Source organism: Heterocephalus glaber, unplaced genomic scaffold, assembly GCF_053883595.1.
Source record: "Heterocephalus glaber isolate CG9 unplaced genomic scaffold, H.glaber_assembly_v1.0 deba00001456, whole genome shotgun sequence".
In the NCBI taxonomy this organism is placed as follows: domain Eukaryota; kingdom Metazoa; phylum Chordata; class Mammalia; order Rodentia; family Bathyergidae; genus Heterocephalus; species Heterocephalus glaber.
The window spans coordinates 37,831-65,320 of NW_028258304.1; the positions used below are offsets into that span (position 1 = coordinate 37,831).

A 27,490-nucleotide genomic window follows, 5' to 3' on the forward strand; every position below is an offset into this window, starting at 1 on the left:
ACAGAGCTTCAGCTAGAGCGACTGGTGCTTTAGCCTGTGCATCACTCTGCCTCAGCCACCTTGGCCACTTTGCTCTTGAGCCCATTGCCAAGCAGCAAGCTGGCTGGGCCTGAAGGACTATTGACCTCCATGGAGGGTCATGGGGCCACTTGATAACCAAATTTAGTCTACAGACTGCGCCCTCTGGTGGGTATTTTTGGTACTTCAGCGATTCCTTGACCAGCCCCAGCCTTTGGCCTCCAGGACTCAGAAACCCCTGACCCTTCCGAGCACTGTTATACACCACCCAAGAGTGGATCTAAATTCTGACCTCATGGCATCCTTCCTGTCACATATTTTCTCCTCACAGGCAAGTCTCCTTTGTGCTTCTTGTTTCTTTTCCTGACTCAGAGATCACTTGATTCATTCTAGAAGCATTTTTAAGCCCTTACTCATTTCACTCAAATTCAATGAGGAGCAAGAGACATAGGCCCTATGCCCTAGTACTTAAGGTTTATTGGGAGACATGGATCTTCACTAAAGAGTCCACAGGTAAAAATATTTCTGTGCTTCTAAGATTTTACCTCAGATACACGTATTATTTTGATTCAGAAATGCGTAAGAAGGTAAACAAATGTGTATTAAGAGACTGTAATAGGTACATGCAAGAAAAACTTCCAGACTCATCAAGAGACTGTCAAGGGGGCTCTGAGCTAAGACGAGGCCTGACATTTAGGCTGAAAGTAAGGAGGGTACAGAGAGACAGTGCTCAAAGTCCTGAGGTAAGGGTGGGGGTAGGAATTCACTCATCAAAGGAATGGAGAGGCATCCAGGTGCCTGGAGCCCTGGAAACAGCAAGGTTGAGTGCTCACACTGGATTGTGTGGCTTCCAAGTCTGTGAGATGCCACTGAAGGCCGTTAAGCAAGTCTGTGTGTTCAGGTTACTTTGGCTTCTGAGGAGAGTAGACCAATATTTTGGGCTCTGGCAGGAGGGGCAGGATTAGAAGAGGGAGCCTGGTTAGGAGGTGGACAGTCACGTGGGATGGGGTGGTGAGTGCTAAGTAGGAACAGAGAAAGAAGAGCTACATCCAAGATGTCCAGGAGCTAGAACAAATAGCCATGGAGTAGATGTAGGTCCAGAGTGGCTCTGGTCCAGGAAAACCCCAAGGTTTCTAGCAGGAGGAGCTGACCTGGTAGTGGGTGAGATGGACAGGGTATTGGTGAGGCAGAGCTTGACACCCTCCAATTGGGTAGCATGCTGATGCTTGCAGAAACAGAGGCTCCCCCAGGCAGTGGCATGTGTGGCTGGAGAGGAGGACACAGCTGGGTAAGACAGGAATGCAGCCATCACTCCAGCCCCACCCAGTGCCTCCTCCTTGTAGAAACAATGCTGTTCTTGACCTAGAAAGATGTTGATATTCAAGGATACAGCTCTGGCTACAGAGCTCATGACACTGAAGGTTTTGTGTCATGGAACTCCCACCCCCACCTGCCATTCTTGGAGCTGGTGGGCTCTTTTCTCACCTTGTGGGAAACTGCTCTTGCTAAGCAAGCAGCCAGTCTTAAGTGGCATGCAAACATTAAGCATCATTCCTTGAGAAGGGCAATTGGAAAGTAAATAGTACATTGATTAAGAGTGAGGCTTTGGAACCAGCAAGAATGGGGTGAGATTCAGCAAGGCACATGCATGTATCTGAGGACAGGCCAACATGCCCGACTGAGTTCAGGGCAGGGGCCAGGGATCAGCAAAGTGGGAGGTGACTGGAGCTGGGAGTCCACTGGGAGACAGAGCAGCCACCCTGCTCACCACCCAGCAGTAGGCCTAGGGGCAGGGATGACACGTACCCAGAGGAGGCAAGTGACTGTTACTCTCCTCCTGCCTGAGGCCTCACCCGAGGTCTTACTGCTCCAGCACTTTGGACAGTCACAGCCTGGGAAGGAGCCCAGGGTGGGCTGCAGACCAGGTGCTGGATGCCCATCTGTTCTGGTTCCTCAGGGCCTCTTGGCCTGGAACATTTGGTAAAGACCATTAAAATTAAAAAGCCAAGTGGCTGGGGCTCAGAATGCCAGCTCGTTTTCCCTGGCATGGTGGGTCCTGTTTAAGGGAACCAGCTGGCATTAATGGCACACAACTCATCATGAACAGCAGCTAGCGATCAGAAAAATCAGAGCTAATAATCAAGTTCGGGAAAGATAATGAGATATGGAACAATCACTGCTGAGGGTCCCATGGGGTCTGTTTTAGCAGCCTCCAAATAAGCTACAAAATAGAAATTAACCAAACAGGGGCTCCATTTGGGCAGAGGGGGAAAACAAACAAGGTACAGATTTGCACAAAAATTCCTTGTGTGGCCAAGCACAAGCCTAGAACCCATGGGACATTAGCTACAGCCTGAAGGAAGCCTGGGACCTTCTCTGAGTGTTCCTGTCTGACTCTGACCAGCAGGCCAGTGGGGCTTCTAGGAGGAGGAGGAAGAGGGAGGAATGCTTTCTGACAGCTTCAGGGCAGGGGAGGCCAGAGGAGCCCTGTGACCAAGACCTTATTTTCTCTCTTCTTCCTTCCCTCTTATGCTAGACTTCCACTTAGGGTAGAGAAAAGAAGAGTAGCTACCGCTGGACTATGGCAGTCCTTGCCAGTGGGAAAAATGGCCAGCCAGGAAGGGGACAGCTTTGGGGAAGCAGGGGCAATACTGTATGTTACAAGCAGTGGCCTCTATTCCTCCTTAGCCCTGCCTACCCTTAAGAAGCTATCGTGGGGAAGCTTCCAGAAAGCTCCAAGTCTCCTTGCTGGCTTCCGGGATGGCTCCTTCTCTCCCCTCCCCCAGACTTCCTCATCTTTCCAAGGGAGTGTGTGGGGCTTTGAACACAAGCCTCTGACTTCTAGCTGGTGGGCGTGGGGTGGCTTAAAGACTATATCTTCTGTTTTCCATTTTTCTGGATCCCTGCCTCAGGCAGGCCTTTGCCAGGGGGTCTCTTGCTATGCAAGCAGCCAGTCTTAAGTGGCATACAGACATCACAGAATCATTCCTTGAGAAAGAGGACAATTGGAAAGTAAGTAATGAACAGTTGGGATTGAAGCTTTGAAACTAGCAGATCTGGGTTCAAATCCTAGCTTTAACTGCCTCAGCATAGGTGTCTATCCTCCGTGAACTTATTTAACCTCTCTAAACCTGTCTTGAATCTGCGAAAGGGGGCAGCATTAAGACACTGCCTGTGGATATGTGCTGAGCAGTGCAGAGGTCTCCCAGACCCCAGCTTCCTCCCGGCTGTCAGCATTAGTGCTAGACCGTGTGTCTTCTGGCGCCCTACATGGTTTCCCTCTCTGCACTTTTTTTTTGGATGTCAGGGGGATTATTTCTGAGTATCTCTGAGCTGGGGAGACCTGGACATGGTGAGCTCCATCTGTGTGGCCGAGCAGCAAGGCCAGGGTACCTGGCAGTGCCCCCACGCCTTTCCCCACTATACCAGTGAAGTGAGACCAAGCTGCTGCATGTCCCCAGCAGTAAGGACAAGGATTGGACTCTGAACATCAGCATGAGGCTTAGAATGGAGGCCGAACTTCTGAAGCCAAGCAGAGAATTGTTAATGACTTACTTGCCTAAGGTCCCACTGCTAATAAGTGGCACTGGTGTAGAACCCAGACGGGGACCCAAGAGAACAGGTGTAACCTGAGTTGGGGGGCAAGTCCAGACATAGGGACCTGCACAGGCAAAGGCCCCAAGACCAAAGTATCTGGTGGACACAATGTGGCCTTGCAGGGCTGCATGTAGGTTCTGGGAGTGGAGAGTGGGGTGTGGACAGGGTTGCACCTCTTGTGTAGGCTCTGGGACGAAATTGCAGAGGGAAGACGACCCCTCATTGCTCTTCCTCTGGTCCTACCCCTTTCCTCCCACAAGCCATTGCAGCACCATATGCTTTTTCTTTTCTTCTTCTTTTTTTTTTTCTCCTTTCCAAGGTGGGCCTTAATGTCCTGGTTCAGAAAGCCAACAAGTTCACCCCAGCCACCCGCCTTCTCGTCCAGAGATTTGTGCCATTCCCTGCTGTAGGTAAGACTCGCATGGTGCACAGACATCCTTTCGCTATCCGTGGGTGGGGGGCTGCAGTTGGATGGACAGCTGTCCACACTGGGGATCCCCCAATGCCTGTGGGCTCCAGCTGGGGAACTGAAACAAAATGTGTGGAGAGAGAAGAAGGGATGACAGGGGCCCACTGATCAGCTCCATGCTGGGGATTTGGTTTTTAGCACAAGGATTCTTAACCTGGGGGTCCCTAGACCGCCAAGGGTCAGTAAGTAGCATGCAGTGGATCTTCTGAACTTGGGAAAAGTTATACTAACTTCTACCTAAAATTTAACATTTCCTTCTGCCATAAGTGTACCCAGCAAACCACAGTAAGAAGCAGGACCTCTGGTTTTGTCACCAAGAGAAATCACAGATACTTTCATATCATGTCACAGTTGCTACTCAGAGACCTTAAAATATCACTTATGCTCAACACTAATCTAAAATTATCATATTTAATACATTGACTGCTAGATCATATTTTTAATTTGTTACTTAAGAGCACATCTCTTAATCACAATTTAAAAATTTCTGATAACTTGTTTCAATACAATCCTTTTGTAGTCCTGTGAATTTTGTTTTATGCATTTAGAAAAATTATTCTGAGAGAGGTGCGTAGGCCTCACCCGACTGTCAGAGGGTTCCTGGCACAGAAGAAAGTTTGAGGTTCTGCTGGGCCCTGGGGTTGCTGTAAAGCCCAGCCTGATTTTAGAAAGCCTACACCCCCCCCCCAAAAAAGAAAAAGAAAGCCTACACCCTAGTGGAAAGTTTTCCAAAAAGAAATACACATATCCTGAGTTCGATCCCCAGTACCAAAAAAAAAAAGGAAATAGACAATGTCAAAAGCAGTACAAAGCAGTGCACAGTTAGTCATCAGAAGAGAAGCATAGGCAAATGCTTCAACCCTAACCAGAGTTCCTTCCAGCTGGTGCCCGAGGACAAGAGGGACTGGGCCCAGCACAGGGCCTGAGAACCCCCAACCTCCCTGATGCCAAGGCTCAATGTGATGAGCCCAGAGTCAGACCCAGAGTCACCGCCTTGACTCCAGTTGTCACTTGAGGGCTCAGCTCCCCATCTGTAAAATGCAGACACCAGTACCCACCTCCTACAGACAAGAGCCCTGGAAGGAGCAAGTGAGGCCATAGACCAGGTTCCACTGATTGGCAAGTGCTTTGGAGCACCCAAGAGCCCGTGAGAAGGTAGGAGGTCTTTCCTGGGCAGCCCCACCTCCTCCATGGCCCAGAGGCTCATAAACTAGAACTAACCACCCAGCTGAGCCTCAGCCGACCCAGATAATTGCTATAGCAACTCCACACTTTTAATGAACTCTCAGCTATTTCTGTCATGGGCCACTAATGGAATAACTCTTTAGATCTGACTTTGTTACAGGGCCTAATTGAGCAAACGTGGCTATCCAACTGGTGTTTGTGGCCTTTGGGGCTGGAGGGTCAGAAGCAGCTTGAGGAAGGGCAGCTCTTAGCTGCCCTGGACTGGATCTAGGACTTGGCATAGATGTAATCTCTCCTTGCACCAAGCTTCAGATAACAACTTTGCCACGGGCCCATTCCAGGCCTGCTCTGCCACCATCTTGCTATGTGACCTTGAGGTGGTCTTAATCTGTCTGGGATTCCCTCAAAAGGAAAAGCCCTTCCTGTGGTCTGAGCCTTGTTGGATTGCCTCTCTTGGGCTCTATTCAGATTCCTCTCTCATCTCAGCCCTCTTTCTCACAAGTCCAGCCACTGTTGGGCATCTTGAGATGTCCCCATCCCAAGCCAGTTTGCAATCCTGGTGGTCCTGGCTCACCAGAATCTGATGAGAAGTACATCCTTTCTACAACCCAGGCCCACCTGCAATTAGGCATTTGCCAACTCCCCTTGCCAGTGCGGCCCCAGTGCTTTGTGAGACAAAAAGTCATGCCACTCCCCCACCAGGCTCAAAAGTGTCCTGGTCCTCTCAAGCCATCGTCCAGCCCCTGCACTTGGTCCTCCTGCACCTTATCCTCCTTGCCCTGGCCAAGACTGAGCATCTCTGAGATGTGCTACAGCTGCAGGGGGACTCAATGAGCTATGTGTGCATGTGGGAAGTAGGCGGAGGCAAATAGAGATGAGCATGTGAAGCCCTGTTGTTGGTTGTTGGGAGAGAGAGTGGGAGAGAGAGAAAAAGACCATAGTAAAAGGGGACACTTGAGCTGATAGGGGTCCTAAAGAGGCCTGTGTGCCCTGTGCTCAGGCCATATCCACACCCACTCTCTCTCTTCTTTTTTTTTTTTTGAGACAGGGTCTCATTATGTAGTTTAGGCCAATCTTGAACTCACTTTGTAGCCCAGTCAGGCCTTGAACTGGCAGTGATCCTCCTGCCTCAGCCTCCAGAGTGCTGGGACAACAGCTGTGCACCACCATGCCTGGCTCACACCCACTCTCTTGAGCAGGCTGCAAACAAGGACTCAGGAATCCATTGCTTCTTCCCATGGCTCTGCCAGCCCCTACCCAGCCTGCAGCCTGGGAGGTGGGAAGAGATGTCTCCTCTCTGAGCTCCGTGCTGTTGACAGAGAGGCCTGAAACACTTAGGAACAGGATGCCTGGTCCCTTTATTTGCTGCTGGGACCTCCTCCACAGGCCCCGAAGACCTCCCCTGGGTTTGCAGAGGCCAGGACTCCCAGGGTCTACCCAGCTCCCCTCCCCTCACTGGTCCTCACTGTGTGCTGTGAGGCCCCAGAGGCAGTGTGTGGCATCCTCATTTTATAGGAAAATAAGCAAATTGAGACTTGTTGAAAGTTTTTTTTATTAAGTTTATTGGTACATTTTAGGTATACAATACAGTTACATTCATCATTGGGATTTTGTATCTTTACATGATGCATCTTGGTTCTTATTTTTCCCCCATTCCCCTGCCCTCCCTTCACCCCCTCCACCCTTCCCTATTTACAAAGACTTTGTTTCCATTTTTTCCTTTTCTCATGTTTTTTTCCTTTCCCTTCTTTCCTTTCCCCTACTCCTCCCACTTCCCTTGCTCCTTTAGACCTTTTCTTCCTATTTCAATTATTAATTATACATTTCAATCCTTATTTACACTTTTAGTTTTTCACACTAGAGAAACTATTCGGTATTTACACATGTGTGTCCTGTTTATTTCACTGAAGACTATCGCCTCAATGTGCATCCATTTAGCTATAAATGTCTCTAGTTTCTCGTTCTTTATCGCTGAGTAGTGCTCCATTTTATAAAAAAAAAAAATCTTCTTTATCCAGTCTTCTTTATCCATGGGCAATTGGGCTGTTTCCAAGTTTTAGCTATTACAAACTGTGCCACTATAAACATGGGTGAGCATATATCGCTGTGGTATGATGCTTTTAATTCTTTTGGGAAGATACCCAGCAGGGGAATAGCTGGGTCAAATGGAGCCTCTAGTCCTAGTTCTTTGAGGTATCTCCGTACTGATTTCCACAGTGGTTGCACCAGTCTGCATTCCCACCAACAGTGGAGAAGAGTTCCTTTCTCTCCACACCCCCGCCAGCATTTGTTATTGGTTGATTTCTTCATAGCAGCCCTTCTTTCTGGGAAGAGGTGGAATCTCAGTGTTGTTTTCATCTGCATCTCTCGAATGACCAGTGATGTTGAACATTTTTTCATATGTTTATTTGCTGCTTTTACTTTGAGAAATGTCTGTTCATTTCAGATGCCCATTTTTGGATTGGGTCTTTATATTTGGCAGGTATTTTTTTTGAGTTCTTTATATATTCTAGATAGTAGACCTTTGTCCGAGGAACAGCTGGTAAAATTTTTTTCCCACATTGTAGGTTGTCTCTTAGCTCTGTTGGTGGTTTCTATTGCAGTGCAGAAGATTTTTAGTAAGATGAGAGCCCAGTTGTTGATTCTTTGTGCTAGTTCCCATGCTACTGAGGATTTGTTCATAAAGTCTTTTCCTATGACAAGGTCTTCAAGAGTTCTACCTAACTTATCTTCCAGCAGAGACTTGCTGAAAGTTACATTGAGCTGGTCCAAGCCCAGGCTCTCAGGCTCAGCCCAGGGACATTCAAGCCTATGTGGATAACCCCTCTGGGGCTGAGAAACTGAGGATGTGTCCAGAGGTGGCCGAGGCTACTCAGTGTCCTGCCAGGAGCATTCTACCTCCAAATTTGCCCCTGACTTGTAGAGCAGGAATTATGTGAGTATGTGTGTGTGTGTGTGTGTGTGTGTGACTGATGCCTGTGCATGTGTATGCTGAGTGTGTGGGCAGCCCCTGTGGCCACCTCTCTCCCTCAAGGTGGTTTTAGAGCAGTGCTGTGCTCCTGGTCTAGAACAGCAGTCATGTGGGAAATCTCAGTTTCTATTTATACGTGGAGATGTTAGGAAAGACGGTGAGCCCGGAGCATGTGTGCTGGCATCGGAATCGATTGGGGACTGGTAATTAATTTGTTTAGACCTTAATTAATTCTCCAGTTCTTTCTTATTTGTGGACTGTCACGCTTAATTGTGTTCAGGAGCTCGAGCTCAGAGCAGGCCCTCCATTAATTGACGTGTGGTTGCTGCGAGGTGGAAGTTAATGGTTTGGGAAGCTGGGCAAACAGTGTAATTAAAGGTCAATAGAGGAGACATTGGAAAAATGCACACCCCCAGGTCCGGCTGCCAGTCTCCCTGAGCAGACTTCATTTTAGAAGAGGCAGTCCTCACAGACAGCCTTTCTGAGAGGCCATGGGAAAAGGTGGGTGGGTGTCACCAGCAGGAAGAGCACTTGGTGGGGGTCCCAGGAGGGGCACTGGCCAGAAGAATAGATACACTTGTTGTCAGGATGGCAAGTGCTTTGGAGTGGTGAAGGCCCTGGGGGTGACCTCTAAAGCTAGGGCCACAGGCTCTGTATCTATGTGTGAAGGTCACCGAAGGCTGCCTGGCTCTGTCCCCAAGGGGAAGCGAACAGCAGTGAGAGCCATGTGCTAATACAGACCCCATCCTGATGGTGAGCTTCTGGTGGGGGAAGCCTGAGCCTCAGCCTGAGCCTCAGCCTGAGCCTGAGCCTCAGCCTGCTGGCTCCTTCCACAGAAGAATAACCTTCCCTGTGGATGGGAAATGCCAGGCTCAGCACTGATTTGCTCAGCACTGAAATGGCTTCTTCTGGTGTTACCTCCAGTAGTCTCTTCTGTTAAATGTCAAAACATTTTGTTGCCATGAAGAAAACCTCTGTGCTTACCAGTGAGCCAGTGCTCAGGGCATCTGGGCAGCCTCTGGAAGAGGGTCTCCCTTTTGTTCATACCCAACATGCCCTACTCCTGCTCCCTTGTGCCCCTTTACCCCCAGGCCACATGGATTTTGGTGTCATTCATTCCCTCTTCATGCCACTGCTTCTCTGTGCTCAGACTACTCTGCTAGTCCAGGAGGTGGTCATTGCTTGCTGCCTGAGCCATGAGGGACCACCCCGGGTCCAAGCACAACTCTCAGGCCTACTGCTCTTCCATCTGTTGTCCCCTCTGAGTAGGAGACAGTAGAGTGCACCTGTGGCAGTTGTGTCCTCAGCCCTGTAACATGCATTCCCTCCATCAAGGTCAGAAGCACTTCATGTGCCATTCTGGGCCCCTGAGGCTACACTGAAGGCCACGTCCCTTCCTCGAGCTGCCCTGCACTTGCCCCTGCCTATATCCCTTGCAGCTGTGGTGAATCTTGCCCTTCTCCTCTCCTGCCTCTTTGTGGGCCTAGGCCTTTGCACCTGGTTCTGCTAGACTGGATACCCGGGCTTTCCCATCCTTGGCTGCCAGGCCTATGTAACTTGGCTCAGACACCATCTCTTCCAGGAAGCCCTGCTTGGGAGTCCCAGCTAGAGTTAGACTCCAGCACCTCGAGTGTGTGTGCCTGTTTCATCAGGGCTGCCTGGTTTATCTCCAAGTTTGCATCCTTCATCAGACTTAGAGTACCCCAAGAAAGATGCTGGATCTCATGAATTACCCCTCCCTAAGTACTCTCAGAGCCCAGTGTACAGTCAGTGCTAAATGTGGGTTTGTTAAATGATCAAACAAGACCTTTGGCACCAAACTTTGAGATTGGTCACTTTCAGTGAAACCACCTGATGACGTTGGTGACTAGATTCTGTGACTCTCCTGACATACATAGTATGATCAGAAATTATGGTGAGTGTTTAGAAACATTGTAGAAAACATTTATTACAGTAAAAGACACATCGCCATTAATAGCCCTTAAAATACTTCCCCTCACTTTAAGCCCACTTATCCCATCATTCTTGCCACTTTTTGAGGCAGTTCTGGAAGTCCTCTTTCTTAAGTGTCTTTAGTTGTGCTATTGTGGCTACCTTGCTGTCCTGCATTGGTTCAAAATGTTTACCTTTCATGATCATCTTTATTTTGAGGAGGAGCCAGTGAATAAGGCTACAGATACAGTGAATAAGGTAGGTGAGGGTACACTGTAATGATTTTATGAGCTTGGCTTTTCACTGGACAACACTTGCAGCAGCAGTCACCATATTTTTGATCAACACCTTCTAAAGACACTCGTGAAAGAAAACTTCCAGAATTTCCTCAGCAAGTGGTGATAATGATAGGATAAGTGTATTTGAAGTGACGGAGAATTTTGAGGGGGATTAATGGCAATGTGTATTTTTAAAATTTAAACATTCACCATATACTTCTATCATACTTTATTGTATTGTTTTTTTCATTTTCAAATTGCTTTTGAGTGTACTGATGTTTGTATAAGTTTTCATCATCATCCTTATCCACTATTTCAGTCGATAGGCCTGGGGTGGATGAGTGCTCAATAAATATTAGTCCTCCTTCAGCTCCACGTTCCCCAACCAGAGTGGCCAAAACCAGGGATGACACATTTCTGACATCAGGGAGCTTGTGGTTTGGAGGGAAGGGGTAGTGAAATGCTCAAAATGGCACAAGAAGGGGCCGGGGATTTAGCTGAGTGGTTCTACTGCCTGCCTCACAAGTGCAAGGACCCAAGTTCGACCCTTGGTACCAAAAAAAAAAAAAAAAGGCACAAAAAGCAAAAGTCTCAGTGATGAGTGCTGTAAATTTTCATAGAGGATGAAATTTGTTAGACTTTACTTCTAAATCAACTTCCAACATTCCTAGATTTCTGTGGGGAAGGAGAAAGACAGAGAGAGAGGCAGAGACAGAGACAGAGTCATTAGACTGCCAGATCTTTAAACTTTGCCCTTGAAGAAATATGTGACCATAGGGGCATGGATTTTGAGGAGCCATGGAACAGCTCTGTTGTCAGAGGACCCTGGAAGGACAGTTGGACTTGACTGGGTGTGCCCAAACTGGTGGCAAGCTCAGAACTGCCATGAGTCCCAGTGTGCTTCAGGCCCCAAGAGGACCCAAGCAGTGGGTCTGAACCAGCCAGAAGGACGTCTGTAGTGGTGTGGCCTAGGGCCCTGTCTTCAGTTTCATTGCCTTCAGTTATTTCATGACTGGCTTGCATGGAGGAAGCCTGTAGCTCCCATTCAAGGAATAGGGATACCAGCCATACTGTGAATTCCTGCAGAATACAGAATCTAAAAAGATCTGTAGGGGCGGAGATGTAGCTCAGTGGTTCCATGCCTGCCTGGCAAGCACAAGGTCCTGAGTTTGATCCCCAGTACCAAAAAAGAAAAGATCAGTAGAGGTGGGCTGAAGAAATCTCACAGAGTTTGATAGGAGTGCTCTTCAGAAAATGTAGCTGCACAAATGTTAGGGTGCCAAGACTTGACTTGCCTGAAGTACTCAGGATGAAGATCTGGGGACCCAGGAGATTTCATGTGGCAGGTGGCTCTGATGAGGTTCACTCAGATTTCCAGGGCGTTATAAAGTACAATGACCAGAATGCAAGAGTTGTGTTCAGAGTAGCTCAGAAAAGTGGGAGCCCAGCAAGGGTGGCAGGATCTTCTGAAAAATGACAGTCTGTTATTGCCATTAATTGCCTGACCCTTTTCAGGAAAGTGTTCAGTTAGCAGATTGGCCTAAAAAGCTGTGAGTGGTACTCACACATGACCAAGTCACCTGCTTATGGGCAGCTTGCCCAGGACCTGACATACGGTAGGTGCTTAGTAAATATTGAGTGAATGGCTTTCTAATTCAGAGATATTACAGTTCCTAAAATCCAGAGGGCAGAGAAACCCAGGGCCAGAGAAGGTGGAACAATGTGAGACAGCAGGGAGGGAGGTTAATGGATGCAGGAGGGACAGGGGACCTCCAGGGGGAAAGCAGGGGAGGATTTGGGGCCTTGAGTACAAGCTTTGGGTATAAGCTTTATCTTAGGGCTAGTGAAGAACCATTGCAGTCTTGAGCTGGGGAACAGTTATGATTAGAGGGAGCTTTTCAGACAACAAATGTTAGCAGGAATCTTACATTAAGAGATTCCAAACTTCAGAGTCAGCCTACACCTATATTTACAGGCTGATTTTTAGTCCAGAAATTCCCAGGCCTGAATTGATGTCACTTCAATATGGGTTGTGAAAGTCTCCCCAGATTTTCAAGCTACAGTATTTAAAAGAAAATCTGTGCCATTTAGCACTGCCACTCAGAGTAACAGAGAATATTGTATAATGAAGCAAATATTAGGGCACACATCCTCCTTCGATAATAAGCACCTCTTCCAAGGCAGAGTTTTAAATTTTAAAATATTTTAAATTTCTTTTATTGAAATTGGGTTTTGCTAAATTCCCCAGGCTGGCCTTGAACTAGTGGCCTTTTTGCCTCAGCCTCCAGAGTGACTGGGATTACAGGCATGCATCACCATGCCCGCTAAGATTCACATTTTATTACTCACCCTTATACCCAATTTGAACTGTTTAGTATGTGCGCATGACCTGCAAAATAGTGAAAGGGAAGAAGGCCAAGAAGTAGAGCAGAGAGGAGGGGATGTCTGCCCTTCCTTGCAGATGAGGAAATGGAGTCTGCATGCACTTTTTTAGGGTCAGTATAGAGCTAAAGATGGAAACTCAAGTCTTCTAGTTGCTATTGGGTCATTTGGTTTGTTTGTTTCATGAAATGGCTCTGTCTTTGTCACTTTTCTCGTTGCTAAGACCCAACACCAGATGCCCACAGTTTAAAGGAGGAAAGGTTTATTTTGGCTCAGTTTGAAGAGTTTTTAGTCTATAGTTGGCTGGCTCCAAGGCAGAATGGCATGGATAGAGGAAACTGCTCACCTCATGGCATTCAGGAAGCAGAGAGTCACGTGAGCATTGGGGAAGGGAGATAGAACCCTCTGGGTCACACCCATAGTAACCTGCCTCCTGTCCAGGCCCCACCTCCTAACAGCAAGTCAGCTGTAATGCCATTATAATCCAATTCCCTTCCAAATGTCCCACCTGTGAGCCCATGAGGCTTTAGGGAGGCAGCTAGATAGGAACCATATCAGGTTCTCTTCTTGCTGAGAATATATAATTGTTATATACAGTCAATAGTCCTACTCTCTCCAGAAATAGGTTCAGTATATTCCTCCAAATTCAAGGAAACATCTAAAATCTCTGCTTACTTCTTGTATCCATAGAAATATAATTGAATACAATGGGATCAAATATGTGCACTATTCTAAAGCTGCTTTTTACCCTCACAATACATTTTGGATGTCTTTCCCTTGCTGTCATAAAATGTTAATATATCCTTTTTTTTCCCCTTCATACTGGGAATTAAACCCAGTACCTGATTTATGGTAGGCAAATGCTCTATAACTAAATTACATTCACAACTCTTTTCTTCTTTCATTGTATTTTTGAGACCGGGTCTCACTAAGTTGCCCAGGCTGGCCTTGAATTTATGATCTTCCTGTCTTGACCTTCCAAGCAGCTGAGGTTATAGGTGTGCACCGCCACCATGGTTTAACTTATCTTGCTTAACAACTGCAATTGTTCATTCTGTGGCTACTTTTGTTATCTCAAATACAATGTAAGTTGAGGAAATAGAGAAATAAAATGTTATGCTCAAAACCCTCCATGCTCTCCACCCACTTGATTCTGGTCTTTTCTCCTGCACCCAGTGTCTCCTCCCCATTTAGCCGTTTGCATGTGCCCTAGACCACCAATTGTATGGTTTCTGTATTTTTAAAAGTCTACATTAATAGTATCACTGTACATGTCCTTTTGAAACTTGCTTTTCACTGGTTTTGAGGTTTATCCATGTTAACACACATGCATCCACTTCCGCTGCTATGGATATCCTACACTGTGACTATCTATGAATCATTATTTTGGAATGTTAAGGGTGTTTCATATCTCATCACATATAGTCCCACTCAAACAACCTTGTACACAGGTCCATGTCACATGAATGAGTTTTTCCTAGGCAGGGGTTTTCAAACTTTCATCTGTATCACAACCATCTGGGGAACTTAAAAAAAGAAAGAAGTGCACTGGGTGCCTACAAACTATAATGATACACGAACATGAAAAGTTATCATACATGCAGAAGATCATCTGGGCAGGGCAATTAAAGGCAGTAGAAATTTCCAAACCATAGATACCTAGAAATGGAATGAGTGTGTTAGCGGTGTGCCTGTATCTTTTTTTTGGTACCGGGGATCGAACTCAGGACCTCGTGCTTGCCAGGCAGGCACTGTACTGCTGAGCTACATCCCCAGCCCACAATGTGCCTGTATCTTGCTTTACTAGATAGTGCTACATGGGCATACTGGCTTTCATTGCACCGGAAGGCATGAAATTTTGTTTCCCTATGTCTTCTTCAACATTTGGTATTATCGATCTTTTAAAATTGTATCTGTCTGAAATGATTCATTTATCATTTGAATTTACAGGTTTATAATTCCTGGTGGGATTGGGAATCTTTCTTAACTTTATTGGACATTTGAGTTTCCAAAGAGAAGAAAACAAGGAGACCCCTATTTATATCATACACAAAAATAAGTTCCTAAATACCTAAGTATGAAAAGTAAAATTTTTGAACTTTTTGAAGAAAATGTAGATGAACACTGAAATAATGGTAGAGCTTCTTAATGATAAAGAGTATACCAGAAAGGGAAGAATTGCTTATTTGAGTACATATTAAACTATATGATGGGCACCATCAAAAAAGTGGGAAAAACAAGCCACAGTCTGGGAATAGCCATTTGTCAGCAATTTAGCCAATAAGAATTAGTCTCTGAACATATAAAGAACCCCTGCCCACTTTTTCTTACATTCAGAAGTCTGTCTTTGACAATTAATAAGGTTAAGTTCATGTTTATTGTTCTTTATATTATATTTTATGATTTCCTACTCATTTTTCTGTGACATCTTTTTTCTTAATTTTTAAAGCTTAATTTTTATTGCACATATGTTTTTAGCTGAAATGAGCAGAATCTCTCAACTCAAATTGGCTTAAATACTAAAGAAATTTATCACTTTATGAAGGGCAAAGTTCTGGTGAGACACCGAGGCCTCCCTTTCTTCTGATTGCTCTTCCTGCTGTCTGTGGGCTTTGTCTTCAAGCTAGCTCTGGTCACAGTTGTAAGATGGCAGCAGGAACTTCAAGCATCACGTCTGACCCAACTGACTCTAGAGGACAAGATGCTCGCTCTTCCTGCCCACTACCCTTCTTAGATAGGAGGGGACTTTTCCCAGGATCCCCAGAAAACATCCTTCATTGGCTATAGCTGGGTCACATGTCCCTTTCTAGACCAATCATTAGGATGGGGAGGATTATCACTATTTGTTTGGACTAATTGTGTGGGGAGGTAGATTAGCTGTTAGGAATCAGTCACCATTATCCTCCATAACTTAATATCAGGGCCCTTTGTTTATCATATATATTTTCCCAGCTTCCCATTTCTTACAACGTGGATTAAAATAGATCTTGACTACCGTATTTCTAAGATGGCTTTTTAGGTAAGCAAAGCATGATTATATTCACATTGTAAAAATTCAAATAATATAGAAAAATTTTGTGTAAAAAGAAGTGGAAGTCTCTCAATAACCTCTAAGTCTCAAATTGAGTTTACTTCTTCAAGGCCAGCAATCTATGAAGCGTGAGCCTTCCAAAACATTACCTGTGGATTTATGCACGGATATATGTGTGTATACCAATTACAGGGTTTTACATACAGTAAATCATCATGCACACACACTCAGTAGCTTTTTTCACATAACAATTTGTTTTGGAGATCTTCCCACGTGAGTTCCCTAATGGTGGACATTTAGGTTGTTTCTAATTATTTGCTCTTACAAACAGTGCTATAATTAACATCCTTGTAAATGTCTCTTTGTGCATATGGGCAAGCATTTCTTTAGGGTAGCTATCTATGGTTTGGCAATTTCTACTGCCTTTAATTGCATTGCCTGGTATCTGGCAGACGATCTTCTGCATGTACAATAACTTTTCATGTCCGTGCACCATTATAGTGTAAGTTCTAAAAAGATGTTTTAGGCAACAATTAGGAATCTAAGTTTAAGTTCAAATTCTGTGTGGATTGCTATGGTCGGCTGAGGTGACATTTGAATAGAGATTCCTCTCTTGGCTAAGTTTGTACAGGTACAGATAGTTGAGTTAAGTAGCAGATATGATCCCCCACCCCATCCTCTGGACCCCAACAGCCATTGTAAGGTACCTCATGATTTTTAAACCATTGAGGTATGGCACATTGAAGTTTAAAACATTGAGGTAGCACATGCCTGTAATCCCGGCTACTCAGGAACTGAGACAGGAAGATGGCAAGTTGAAGCCTAGCCTGGGCACCTTAGCAAGATCCTGTTTCTAAACAGTAAATAAAAAGAGCTGGGGTATAGCTCAGTAGTAGAGTGCTTCTAGGTTTGAACCCCAGTACCCCATGCACAAAAAAATTGAAATATGGGAAAAATACAACTTAGGATCAAGGAGTTATGCTATCTTATTTCCCCCAAATCAATAGCCCATTGCTCCATCTGTGTGTTTGAATGCTCTGGTCAGTTTCTGGCACAGGTGTGTGTGTTGCTGGACTGGTCCCAGCATTGACCTGGCTGTCCGTTCTGTACTGGCTCATGGCCAAGCTCCCCTGCAACCTCCCTCCTGAACATTTGTCTACTGTTCTTTCTTTCTCCTCACACTGTTCCTTTTACTCTGGGTAATTCCTTAGCTGCTCACAATCTGCATGACTTTGCATCAGTTTGGCTATGAGAACATCTGCAGCAGGCAAGATGTTTTTCTGATGCCTTGACACTGTGCTTGCCATCAGCATGAAGTAACTCATTCTCTCTCCCTCTCTCTCTCTCTCTCTCTCTCTCCCCTGCATTGCTTCTCCAACATCAGTTATGCCTGAGTCTTGAATGGTGTCAATCTAAGTTGAAAATGTGCCAGCTTCCTTAACATTATCACTAACAGACTGCTTAATTAACCCGCTGACACTGTCAATAGTAGATCTTGCTGCTGGGTCAGAAAAGAGACCCATGGTTGTGCCTCTCTTTCTCCTTCTCTCCCTCCTTCCTTCCCCTTGGGCTCTGAGTTCTCTGTCTGGGAGATGGGCTTCCCAGGAGTGGGATGAGACCTGGGAGGTTTGGAAGGGATATGTAGGGCAAAATCAAAAGTTCTTGATGACATGATGGATGTGAAATAACTGTCATAGGCTAGTGTCCTCACTGCTCAAAGGCTGGGGTGGCTAGTAGCTTGCACATACAGAGGTGCTCAATAAATGAAGCACCAATGTACACAGTCAACAGAAGAGATTTAAGACATCCACCATCAGGGGAGGACCCTGGGAGTCACCATCTTTCTGAGGTGGTCAGGGCTTTCTCTATCTTTTTTCATCCAGGCCCTTTAGAGGAGAGAGGGCCATTGTCATCCCCAATAGTATCCTAGAGAAGCTGTCTGAAGGAAAGGGAGGAGGCTGAGTTTCACTTCCTTTTGTGCTTCATCTTTTGTCTAACATGGTTTTGTGTTTGAACCAAGGTCCTGCTGGGTCCCACTATCCCTGAATTCTACACTTGGAAATTGCAAGATGAGCTGACCCATCACCACCTCCAAGTCCACAACTCTGTCCTCTCCATTTCCCACCCACACACAGACACAAAAAATGGGGGCTAGAGACATTTCAACTGCCCCCACTTCTCCTGCTCTAGCGTGGGCACAGGGAGAGGCTGGTGTTCTGTGTGTGCAGCCTACACCCAGAGACCCTGTGGAAACCTAAATGGTGCCTCTGCTTTTGCACTTGGGAAAGACCATCAGGGGCAAGGGCATTGGCCTCTGACCTTCAGGGCATGCTCAGTCCTTGGGCCACAGTCCTATAACCTTTCCTTTTCTGAAGCAATGTTGGCAGCAGCAGAAGACAATCTCAGAGGGCAGGAATTGATGCCTTGGAGAGAAAAACCCCACTGTCCCTTCAGTGGTTTTCTTGGTCTTCTGGGAACTGTGGGCCTGGCAGCCCCAGGGGCATGGAGTAGACAGAGCATCCCTACTGCCACTAGAGGGCGTGTCACTGACAGAGGCCAGGTGCCAACTTCCCAAGACCTCCCTGGGGGCCCTTCTGGGCCCTGAGTATCCAGGAACCAGAGCTCACTTCTGGGGGTGAGTAGGGAGAGAACAGAGCCAGGACTGGAAGCTAAACCCAGATGTCCCCAAATCGAGGCTCCCAAGCCCTCTTCCAGGTCATTCTTTGCTCTTTGAATCTCTTTTACCTAAGATTCACCTTCCTAAGTCCCGCTCTGATTGTTGTTCAGATGGAATGCTTCTCAGGAAGTCTTCTTAGTGTCAGCACTATTGACATCGGGGGGCCAGGTAATCCTTTGCTGTGGAGCTGCCCTGTGCATCGCAGGGTGTTTAGCAGCATCCTGGTCTCTGCCCACTAGATGCCAGCAGCACCCCAGCCCCACTCCCAGATCGTGACAATCAAAAACATGTCCAGATATGACCAAATGTCCCTCAGAATCACACCTGGTTGTCAGACACTGTTTATAAGAAGTGATGCGCCTGCTGTGGGGACAGGAGAGGCAGAGGCTTGCACCCCGGCCACAGAAGTCTGCCTGTGGTTAGCACGGCACAATGTCGTGTGACAACAGTAGAGATGCTCGAAGATGGCATATGTGCTCTAAATGCATTTTAGAACTGTATTTGCTCTCCTGCTTTTCCTCTCCAAAGACTGCAGAGCCTTTCAGTCTTTGCCTCACTTTATTCCACTTCTCCACTTCATTGAAACAGAGATGGGCTCAGAGACACCAGGGTCTTAAGCTACCCTTCACCTGCAGAGTCCTGACCCCCAGCTGTGAGCATCCTAGACCACTAGGGTCTCTGGCCCTTGGCTCGGGCCCCAGGAGCATCTGTGGGCTCCCTTCTACTCCGCCTGCCTACTGGGCCCTGCCACCCTCCAGCTCCCCAAACCCGGGCGCCCCCCCACACTGGAGAGGGGGAAGCAGCAGGTGTTGATGCTAATCAGCGTTCACAGCCCAGAACTGCAGTCGCTCCCAGGCTCACACACTCCCCAAAATTAAACACTCATTATACAAAATTAATTGACATTAATTAGCAAAAATTAAAACTTTAAACACAGCAAGGCGCTTTGGGGGGAGGAGTGAAGCAGGCGGGCTCTGCATTTGTCACCCCCACTTCCCACTCACCCACCACCCCCAAATCTCCCCACTTCCATCTGAAGCAAAGCTGGAGGAGTCAGGGCAAGGCTGACTGCACCCCACCAGGAACCTAGGCCTGGCCTCCTGTGTCCTGGGCAAGGAGAACAGGAGGGGGTACCCCGAGTTAGTGGCTCACTGATGGAGCCCACAAGCTCTGTGTTCAGTGCTAAAGTGAGGAGCCAGGAGCTACCCCTCAGTCCAGGTCCCTAAGATCCCAACTGGGACAGGAAGGCACATGGCCAAACCAAGGCATGCAACCATTGGAAGAACTCTGCTTATCCTCCATCCCTCTATCTTTTGAAAGCTTAGAGGTTTAGGCAGTGTAGCCTTTCTGCTCTGCCCCACTTTGCTGTGTGACCTCAGTTGAGTCACCTCCCTCTCTGAGCCTCAGTCTTCCACCCATATGAGAGGGTGGCGCTGGGTAAGCATTGAGGTTCCTGCCTGCTCTGGCACCTGCTATCAGAGATACAAATCTCTTCGAACTTGATTTGCTGTGAGGAGAATGAGGAACTGAATATGGGGACTGGCATTTCAAGAGGATAGGGCACCCTAAGTCACTGAGTCACTGATGGTGGAAGATCAGGCCTCAGGAAAATGTGTCTTGTGGCCAGAGAGCCCTCCAAGATCAGCATCCACTTTGCCTGCCTATAGGGCTGCCCCAGAGGAGAAGAAAGCAGCACCTTTTATAGGTAGGTGGTGGCTCTCTTAAGCCCGAACAGTCCCTACCAATACCCATTGTTTTCCATCTTTGTTCAGAATGTTCCCAAGGGTCCCCAAATCCTTCACCAGCACGATAGGCAAAGGGACAACAGAAACACACCTCCCCCCAACCTTAGCAGCCTTGGCATTTGTTCCGAACTGTTGTGGCAGAGTAAGAAGCCAGTGCTGCCCCCAGGTGGAATGCCCTCTCCCCCTCACACCTATTCCCTGCACCCCTCTCTCTTCAGCCAGTGCCAATATCTGCAACGTGGTCCTGATGCGGTACGGGGAGCTGGAGGAAGGGATTGATGTCCTGGATGTTGATGGCAACCTCGTGGGCTCCTCCAGGATCGCAGCCAGACATGTGGGTTGCCCTGGGGGTTTGAGGGGCCTTGGCAGGGGGTTGATTTTTCGTATAATATGTTACTTCCTGGGGGCCTCTCCCCACAGCACCCTGGTTTTACCCTCTTGATGTCTCCTCCTCACCCCCTCCCCCATCTGTATGAGCACTAGACCTCTGTCTGCCCCCAGCCAAGCCTGTTCCCCTGGACAGTCCTTCATTTCTCTCCAACCTCTCCTCCCATCACCACTCTAAAATGTCCTCATTTCTTGTCCCAGCCCCTCAGGAACCAGCTTCTCAGATGAAGTGTTAATTGGTGAGGGCAAGGGAGACCCCCTCCAGGGCTTGCTCCCAGTCCCCAGAACTCAGGGCCCTGTCACCCTGGGCCTCACCATCCTCTTGGGTAAAAGAGGAAGCTGGAAGTCAGTGGAGTGTGATCTGGCTAATAGGCCCTTCTGCAGCACTGCCTCACTGGGACCCAGCACTGGGAGCTCCTGGGCTCTCAGGCTTTCGGAGAGGCAACTGGAGAATATTTTATTACAAGACCCTCTCTCTTATCTTGTTTCACTGGCTCCACCCACTCTGGCACTGTAATTTAAGGGAAAAAAACAAACCTCCTAGTCCATGTGTCCATGTCCTGTTCTTCCCTGAGCTTCATCCTGATGGTGGTTTGTGGCTGGTCCTGTTGTCCTGGGCTCTAGTCTCTGAGTGCTGGGAAGGGGCAAGTGGTCAGCCACAAGGTAGCTGAGCACACACCCCTGTCCATGAGGTCTCTAGATAAGTCTGCAATCTGGGAAGAGTGCTCTCTGGGTCCTCACCCTCCTGGCCCCATCAGTGTCAGGGCAAGGCTGTGCCTATCCAGAGTTATGCAGGGCTGGAAGCTGGGAGCCATGCAACAGTGCATGTTCTGCTCTCTGCCTGGCTCTGGACCCTCTCATCCTTTCCGTAGCTGTTCAGAAATCTCAAGGGACCTTCTCTGTGGCCTTCCTGAAGCTGGTCATGGAGGGTCCAAGTTCCTGAAACTTCCATCCTTGAGCCCATCATCAGAGGGGATTTAGTCTCAATTTCCTACCTGACCCCAACCCTATCCTTTTCCCCAGTCTTCATCAGGGAGGATAATTATGACAATTCTCCCTTGTGGGTCAACCAGCAAAGAAGCCCAGGCTCTTCTGTAGCCCTGGACTCCCTTCAGCCTGGCTCCATCTCTTCCTTGCTGTCTGGGGAAAGACTGAAGGATCTGTGGGCTATGAGCCTTAGCTGGAAACTCTTCTGTGGATGGGAGCCCGTGGGGTTATAGGGACTCCCCACAATGGCCATCAGAGCACAGAATGGAGCTGGGCCATGAGGATCCTATGGGATCCCCAAGAGCAAGGAAAGGATGCCAGGCAGACCCTTGATGGAAGCCCTGCAGGGGTTCAGCAGAAACATGGGCCCCTTACAAAGCTGACTTCTTGTCACTAGGAAGGACTCTTCTAGAGCCAGAAGACAAAGATGTTTTGAATCTTTGTCTTTAAGAGATGCCCCTCCCCAAAAAAGTAAATTCCAGAATCTCTGCCTAGCCCCAGCTGTTTGTTCTGGCCCTTCTAGCACCTGCTCTGTTTTGAGAGCATCTCAGGTCCTCCGTGTGCTACTCCTAGCCCCTGTATATCCCAGGCTGGGGAGGCTGTCCTCTCCAACCAAAGCACTGCCTGAGCATTGGCCCCTTCCTGGGCCTGCTTCTGTCACCACTCCTCTCCAACATGTGGCAGGTGACAAGAATCTGCTCTTTCCAAATGTGTGTGGTAAGAAGACGGAGGTGGCTTTTTTTCTGTTGACTAGAATGCAGCTTTGTGAGCAATTCCATGAATAATTCTATGTTGCCAGATGTGCTTAGCAGCAGCACACCTAGAGCCTCTGGGGGCAGGATTTGCTGCCAGGTGGCCGTCCCTCACCCCAGGAGCCTCTCACTACAGCTTGTCTTGCCTCACAGGCCCTGCTGGAGACAGCACTGACTCGAGTGGTCCTGCCTATGCCCATCCTGGTGCTCCCCCCGATTGTCATGTCCATGCTGGAGAAGTAAGTTGGGTAGCTGGAATGGAGGGGCAAAAGAGAGGAGGGGGGAGGGGATCCCAGTTTGTTTCAGGGATGGAAAATATCCTGCTCTTTATCAGATTCCCAGGAATAGGGTGTGGAATGGTTCTGTGAGGATTTGTGGATTCCTACTATGCAGGCTGTGTGCTAGGGACTGTGGGATGGCCACAGACAAGATTAGCCCCACACTGAGGACCTGGCGGTGTGTGTATATGTGTGTATGTGTGTGTGCGCCCACACATGCATGTGTGTACAGATGCTGTCCTAGTGAACAGTGAGGCAGAATCTGAGGTCTCTGGTAGGAAGCCTGGATTTAAGGCCAGCATCATTCCTTGGGGGCATCCACCATGAGTAACCTACCTGCATCCTCAGAGAGAAGGTATAAGGATGCATATCTATCATGACTGTTAAGAAATAAGGGAACATAATAATATTAATAAAGTGAAACAGCAGGATTGCACGTCTGAGCCCAGCCCAGGCAACTTAGTGAGATCCTCTTTCAAATAAAAAAGGGGTAAAAAAAACCCCTATAGATCGACCAACCAACCTTCCAATCTTGGGCAGGGATTTAGTTCAGTGGTTACGCTGCCTGTCTCGAAAGCGCAAGGACCTGAGTTCAATCCCCAGTACCAAAAAACAAAACAAAAGAGGGACTGGGGATGTAGCTCAGTGGTAGAGAGCCCCTGAATTTGATTTGCAGTATGAGAGAGAGACAGAGAGAGAGAGAGAGAGAGAGAGAGAGAGAGAGAGAGAGAGAGAGAGAGAGAGAGAGATTGCGATTCTATTAATTGAGTGTGAAAATTAATGGTGAAGATTGAAGTGGTGCTGCAGAGAGAGCCTGAGCAGAGAGGGAAGAAGGAACCAGGCCCTGAGCTCTAAGTTAGACCCAGGAGAATAGCACAGAGCAGGGAAGGACCCTAAGTGGAGGGAACCTAGAGGTTCAGAGCCCTGGCTTATGTGGGTGGTGGAGATGATGGCTGAGAGCAGGATAGGAGTTTTTGCAGAAGGGAGGGCTCTCTGGGAAGGCTGCTGGCCTGTTCTTTGGACATTGAAGAGTCCAGCCTGGCCAAAGCAAAGCATGCTCATTGGGGCCAGCAGATAAAAGGCCCCATGCGGCTGGCTGAGATCATCTTTCTCACCCTAGAGGAGGTTGGTACCCCTTGGTACCTGAGCAAGGCATGTTGGACATTGGGATCGAAAGAAATTCATCCAGTATGGGAATTCAAAAGGCAAAAATAAATAGATCTTAGGAGGGCAATCTCTTTTGTGCATCTGGGCCTTGTATCTGTAGCTCCCTTGTGAAATAAAGTTGTCTCAACCAGCAGCCACTGAAAGTACACCCAAAGAGATGAGGAGCCAAATGTCTGCAAGGCTGCCGAATCCTGAACCTTGGAACTGTGAGGCAGGTTCACTGTACACTGATTACCAGTCACTTGCATGATTCTGGTTAGATAAAACACTTATGTGACAAGCAAAGAAACTTCAATATTCATGGATAGGCATGGAAGGGCTACGGAGACCCAAGATTTACAGCAAGCTGGTCCCTCAAGGCTTAAGAAAGTCATTCAAAGAAAATGGAGTCTCATCTGTCCATGGTCCATGTCACACTGGCAGCTGAGGGACCCAGAAAAACACTTTTCCATGGGTTTTATACCCCCAGGAAACTGAGATTGCTGAGCTAGAGCATTGCAGGAATCCTGTGCTGGGAGGAATGGGAACAGATCCCAGGCTGTAGTTCCTCCTTATCTCAGGATGTTGCAGTCCCAGCACATTCTACAGTTACCCTAAGTGCTACAAGCAGGAGGGTTGGCTCAACCAAGCTGAAAGCTGGCTCAGCCAAGGCCATCCAGGGAACTGTCCTTTGTAGGAAGCCTGTGATGCCTTCCCAGTTTGCATCTGAGAAGAGTTTGCAAAAAGTGAGATAATGGTTAATGTCCCATCGGTTTGGGGACTTAAACTTGGCTTTAGGAGTCATGGGGGGTGGTATGGTATGGGTAGTTCTGAACCTTCCCAGACTAGAATGTACCTAGTGTCCTGGGTGCTGCATGGTCTGGCTCAACTCAGGGTCCAAAGAATCCACTGGGTGTAAGGTTAGTTGTTGGTGCTCCTCCTAGAGCTCCAGGAAGGGTTTCTGGGGAGAAGAAAGTATCTAGCCTGAGTTGCCCCATGAATATCAAGATGAATAAGATCTGGTTCATGCCCTCAAAGACTTACTAATCTCACACATATACTGAAATGGCAGGACTGGGCAGTAAGAGAGGCAGGGCAAGGGAGTGGAGTGAGCTGGGACTTCTGGTAGGAAAATGAAACCTGAGTTCCTGCTTCACCATTTCCTGCCAATCGGCTATGGTCACCGAACTTCTGTCAACCTTAGTTTCTCCCTGGAAAAAGATACTGTTTACTGGGGCTTTGCATTTTGCACTAGCCAGAAGCTCTTTGGTCCATTATAGCAGGGTGGAGGTACTCTAGCGCAGGGCCTCTGCTGAGGAGACTGGTGAGGGAGGCAGCCCCCACCCTCTGGAGCTCAGGAAGGGTGAGGGAGTCCGGACAGCCAGAGAAAAAAGACAAAAGAACACTTACAAAGCAGCCTACTTGCAAATTAATGGAGTGCAAATTAAAACTGCTGAAGGAATGCACAGCAATGGGGGAGACCAGCTGTTGTGTGGCAGGGCTGGAACTTGACTTGCTTGCCTCTGGCCTCACTTTATTGTCTCTAGGAGGAGCACTCTGAGCTAAGGAGCCAGGGCTTCCTGCTAGGATAAGAGAGGTGGGAGCTACAGCCTCACAGTCCCTGGCTCTGAGACAGAAAGGAAAAGTCTCCAATAAGAAGTAGAGGGGGTCTCCACCTGCCGCCCAGAGCTGGGCTGACTCTGAGGAGATGCAGGTGTACACAGGTTGCATCTTCTAGCTCCCCAGGTGAAAGCTGGGTTTTGACTTACGGCTAGGATGAGCCCCCCAGGTATAATATCTCCAGCTCTGAGGCTGGCACCTGTGCTGCATCTGGAAGGCCATAGCTAACTCCTGAGCCCCAGGATGTGCCTAGAAAATGCAGGCTGGATCTAAACTGGGTGGGGGTCCAGGCTACACCCTTGATGGGTCCCAGAGTCCGCTCCCCCATCCTCCTTCATTCCTTGGGATCCGGGTCTTTCCTTTCTCCAGGCATTTGCACATCTCTCCATCTGCATATTTTAACTCCCCCAGCTGCCTTTCCAATCCCTCCTTGCCATTTCCCTTTCCTCTTCCCCTCCCCCTGCCCTGCTGTGTTCACTCTGCCTGCCTGGGGCTGGGACTCCTCTATTCCGGTTTGATTACAGCCTTGGGCCTGCCTCTTTCCTGAGCTGGGGGCACAGGCCTGGGACTTCCTAGGCTCCCTGTCCACAGGAGTCTGCAGCCAGACACCTTGAGAGCAGAGCCCAAGTCACAGGCCATATAGAAGGGGATTTATGCAATGCCCTCTACCTCTGGAAGTTCCAAGGTGGGAGCCCAAGATCTGCCCCTCATCTGGCTGCCTGGAGGGGACTTCACTCTTTTTCCCTGTCACCCTTTCCTGCCCCCAGAGACCCTCAGGGCTCTCCTGGAACATCATACCCTCCTGTCACGGCCACTGGAACAGGAGGCAGCCCCACTTTGCACAGCGTGTGTGCTGTGTAGGGAGCAGGCCGTGTGTCCCACTCTCCTAGTTGTGCTTGACAAGTGGATCTGAGCTGAAAGCCATCATGAGATTGGTCCTACCCTTTCTCCAGTCCCTCCATGACTCCTAAGAGAGCATAAGAGGCCTTGAGCTGATTCCAGGGAAGTGTGGAGCTAGCAGGGACCAGAGGAAAAAATAGGGCACTGTGCCCCTGTGCTCTTGATCCTGTGGAACCCCCTCTCCTATAGCTCACCTCAGGCTTAATTTGACAGCTGGATAATCTCAGGGTCTGCACCCATGTGAAAGACTAGTGGACAGCTCAGCCACTAGTAAGAACTCCTTCTGCATGTATTGCACAGGCAATAACCACAGCAAAAATGACACACAATTACAGAACACTTACTGAAGCCCAGGCAGGAACTGATCCATTTTCTTGCATAAAACTATTAAGTAATGGAATCTTTATTACTACCTAAGCAAGGACATCCTGGGACAGGGTTTCTTCGAAGTGTGATCTTGGGATTACCTATTTTAGACTCAGAGGGGTTGTTTCAAATGCAAATTTCTAGGTCTACTACCAAAGGTATCAGATTCTCAGGAGGCAAGGGGCCTTTGGGAGTTTGCATTTTTAACCAGCTGCCTAGACCAGTGCACACAAAAGTTTGAGAACTGCTGCTCCTAATTTTGCTGTCGGCTCAGGGCCAGATGTCCTGGGAATTCTTGTCCCAGGAGGTGAAGGTGAGATGAGGGTTGCTTGCCCCATACTGTGGACCTATGTTAGGGGGCGATGTTAGTCAGCTTTCCATGACTGTAACAAATACCTCAGATAATTATAAAGAGAAAGGGTTTATTTTGGATCATGGATCCAGAGGTTTCAGTCTGTCATTGATTGGCCCCGTTGCTCTGGTCTGTGGAGGTAGCATACCATGGCAGAAGTAGATAACAGGGAAAATCTGATCCTCTTATTCCCAAGGAGTAAACAAAGGGGGCGGGGGACAGACAGACAGACACTAGTGTCCATCCCCTTCACGCCTTCAAGGGCATTCCCAGTGACCTGAAGACCCTGAAGACCTTCCACTAGGCCCCATACATACTAGGCAAGTGCTCTACCCCTGAGGTATATCTTCAGCCCTTCACACACACACCCCCGCCCCGTATATATATATATACCTCTCTGGACAGGATCTTGCTAGG

General features: G+C 48.0%; 1 protein-coding gene across 1 annotated transcript in view; it reads left to right on the forward strand.

Annotated features, from left to right (window-relative positions):
- Positions 1-27,490, forward strand: part of LOC101710443 (sideroflexin-5) — a 69,634-nt gene that overhangs the window by 23,177 nt on the left and 18,967 nt on the right. The window contains exons 8-10 of the mRNA XM_087215915.1: positions 3,935-4,025; positions 20,504-20,619; positions 22,565-22,650. Coding sequence (XP_087072041.1) covers positions 3,935-4,025; positions 20,504-20,619; positions 22,565-22,650 — 293 coding nt within the window. The remainder of the gene's footprint in view (positions 1-3,934; positions 4,026-20,503; positions 20,620-22,564; positions 22,651-27,490) is intronic.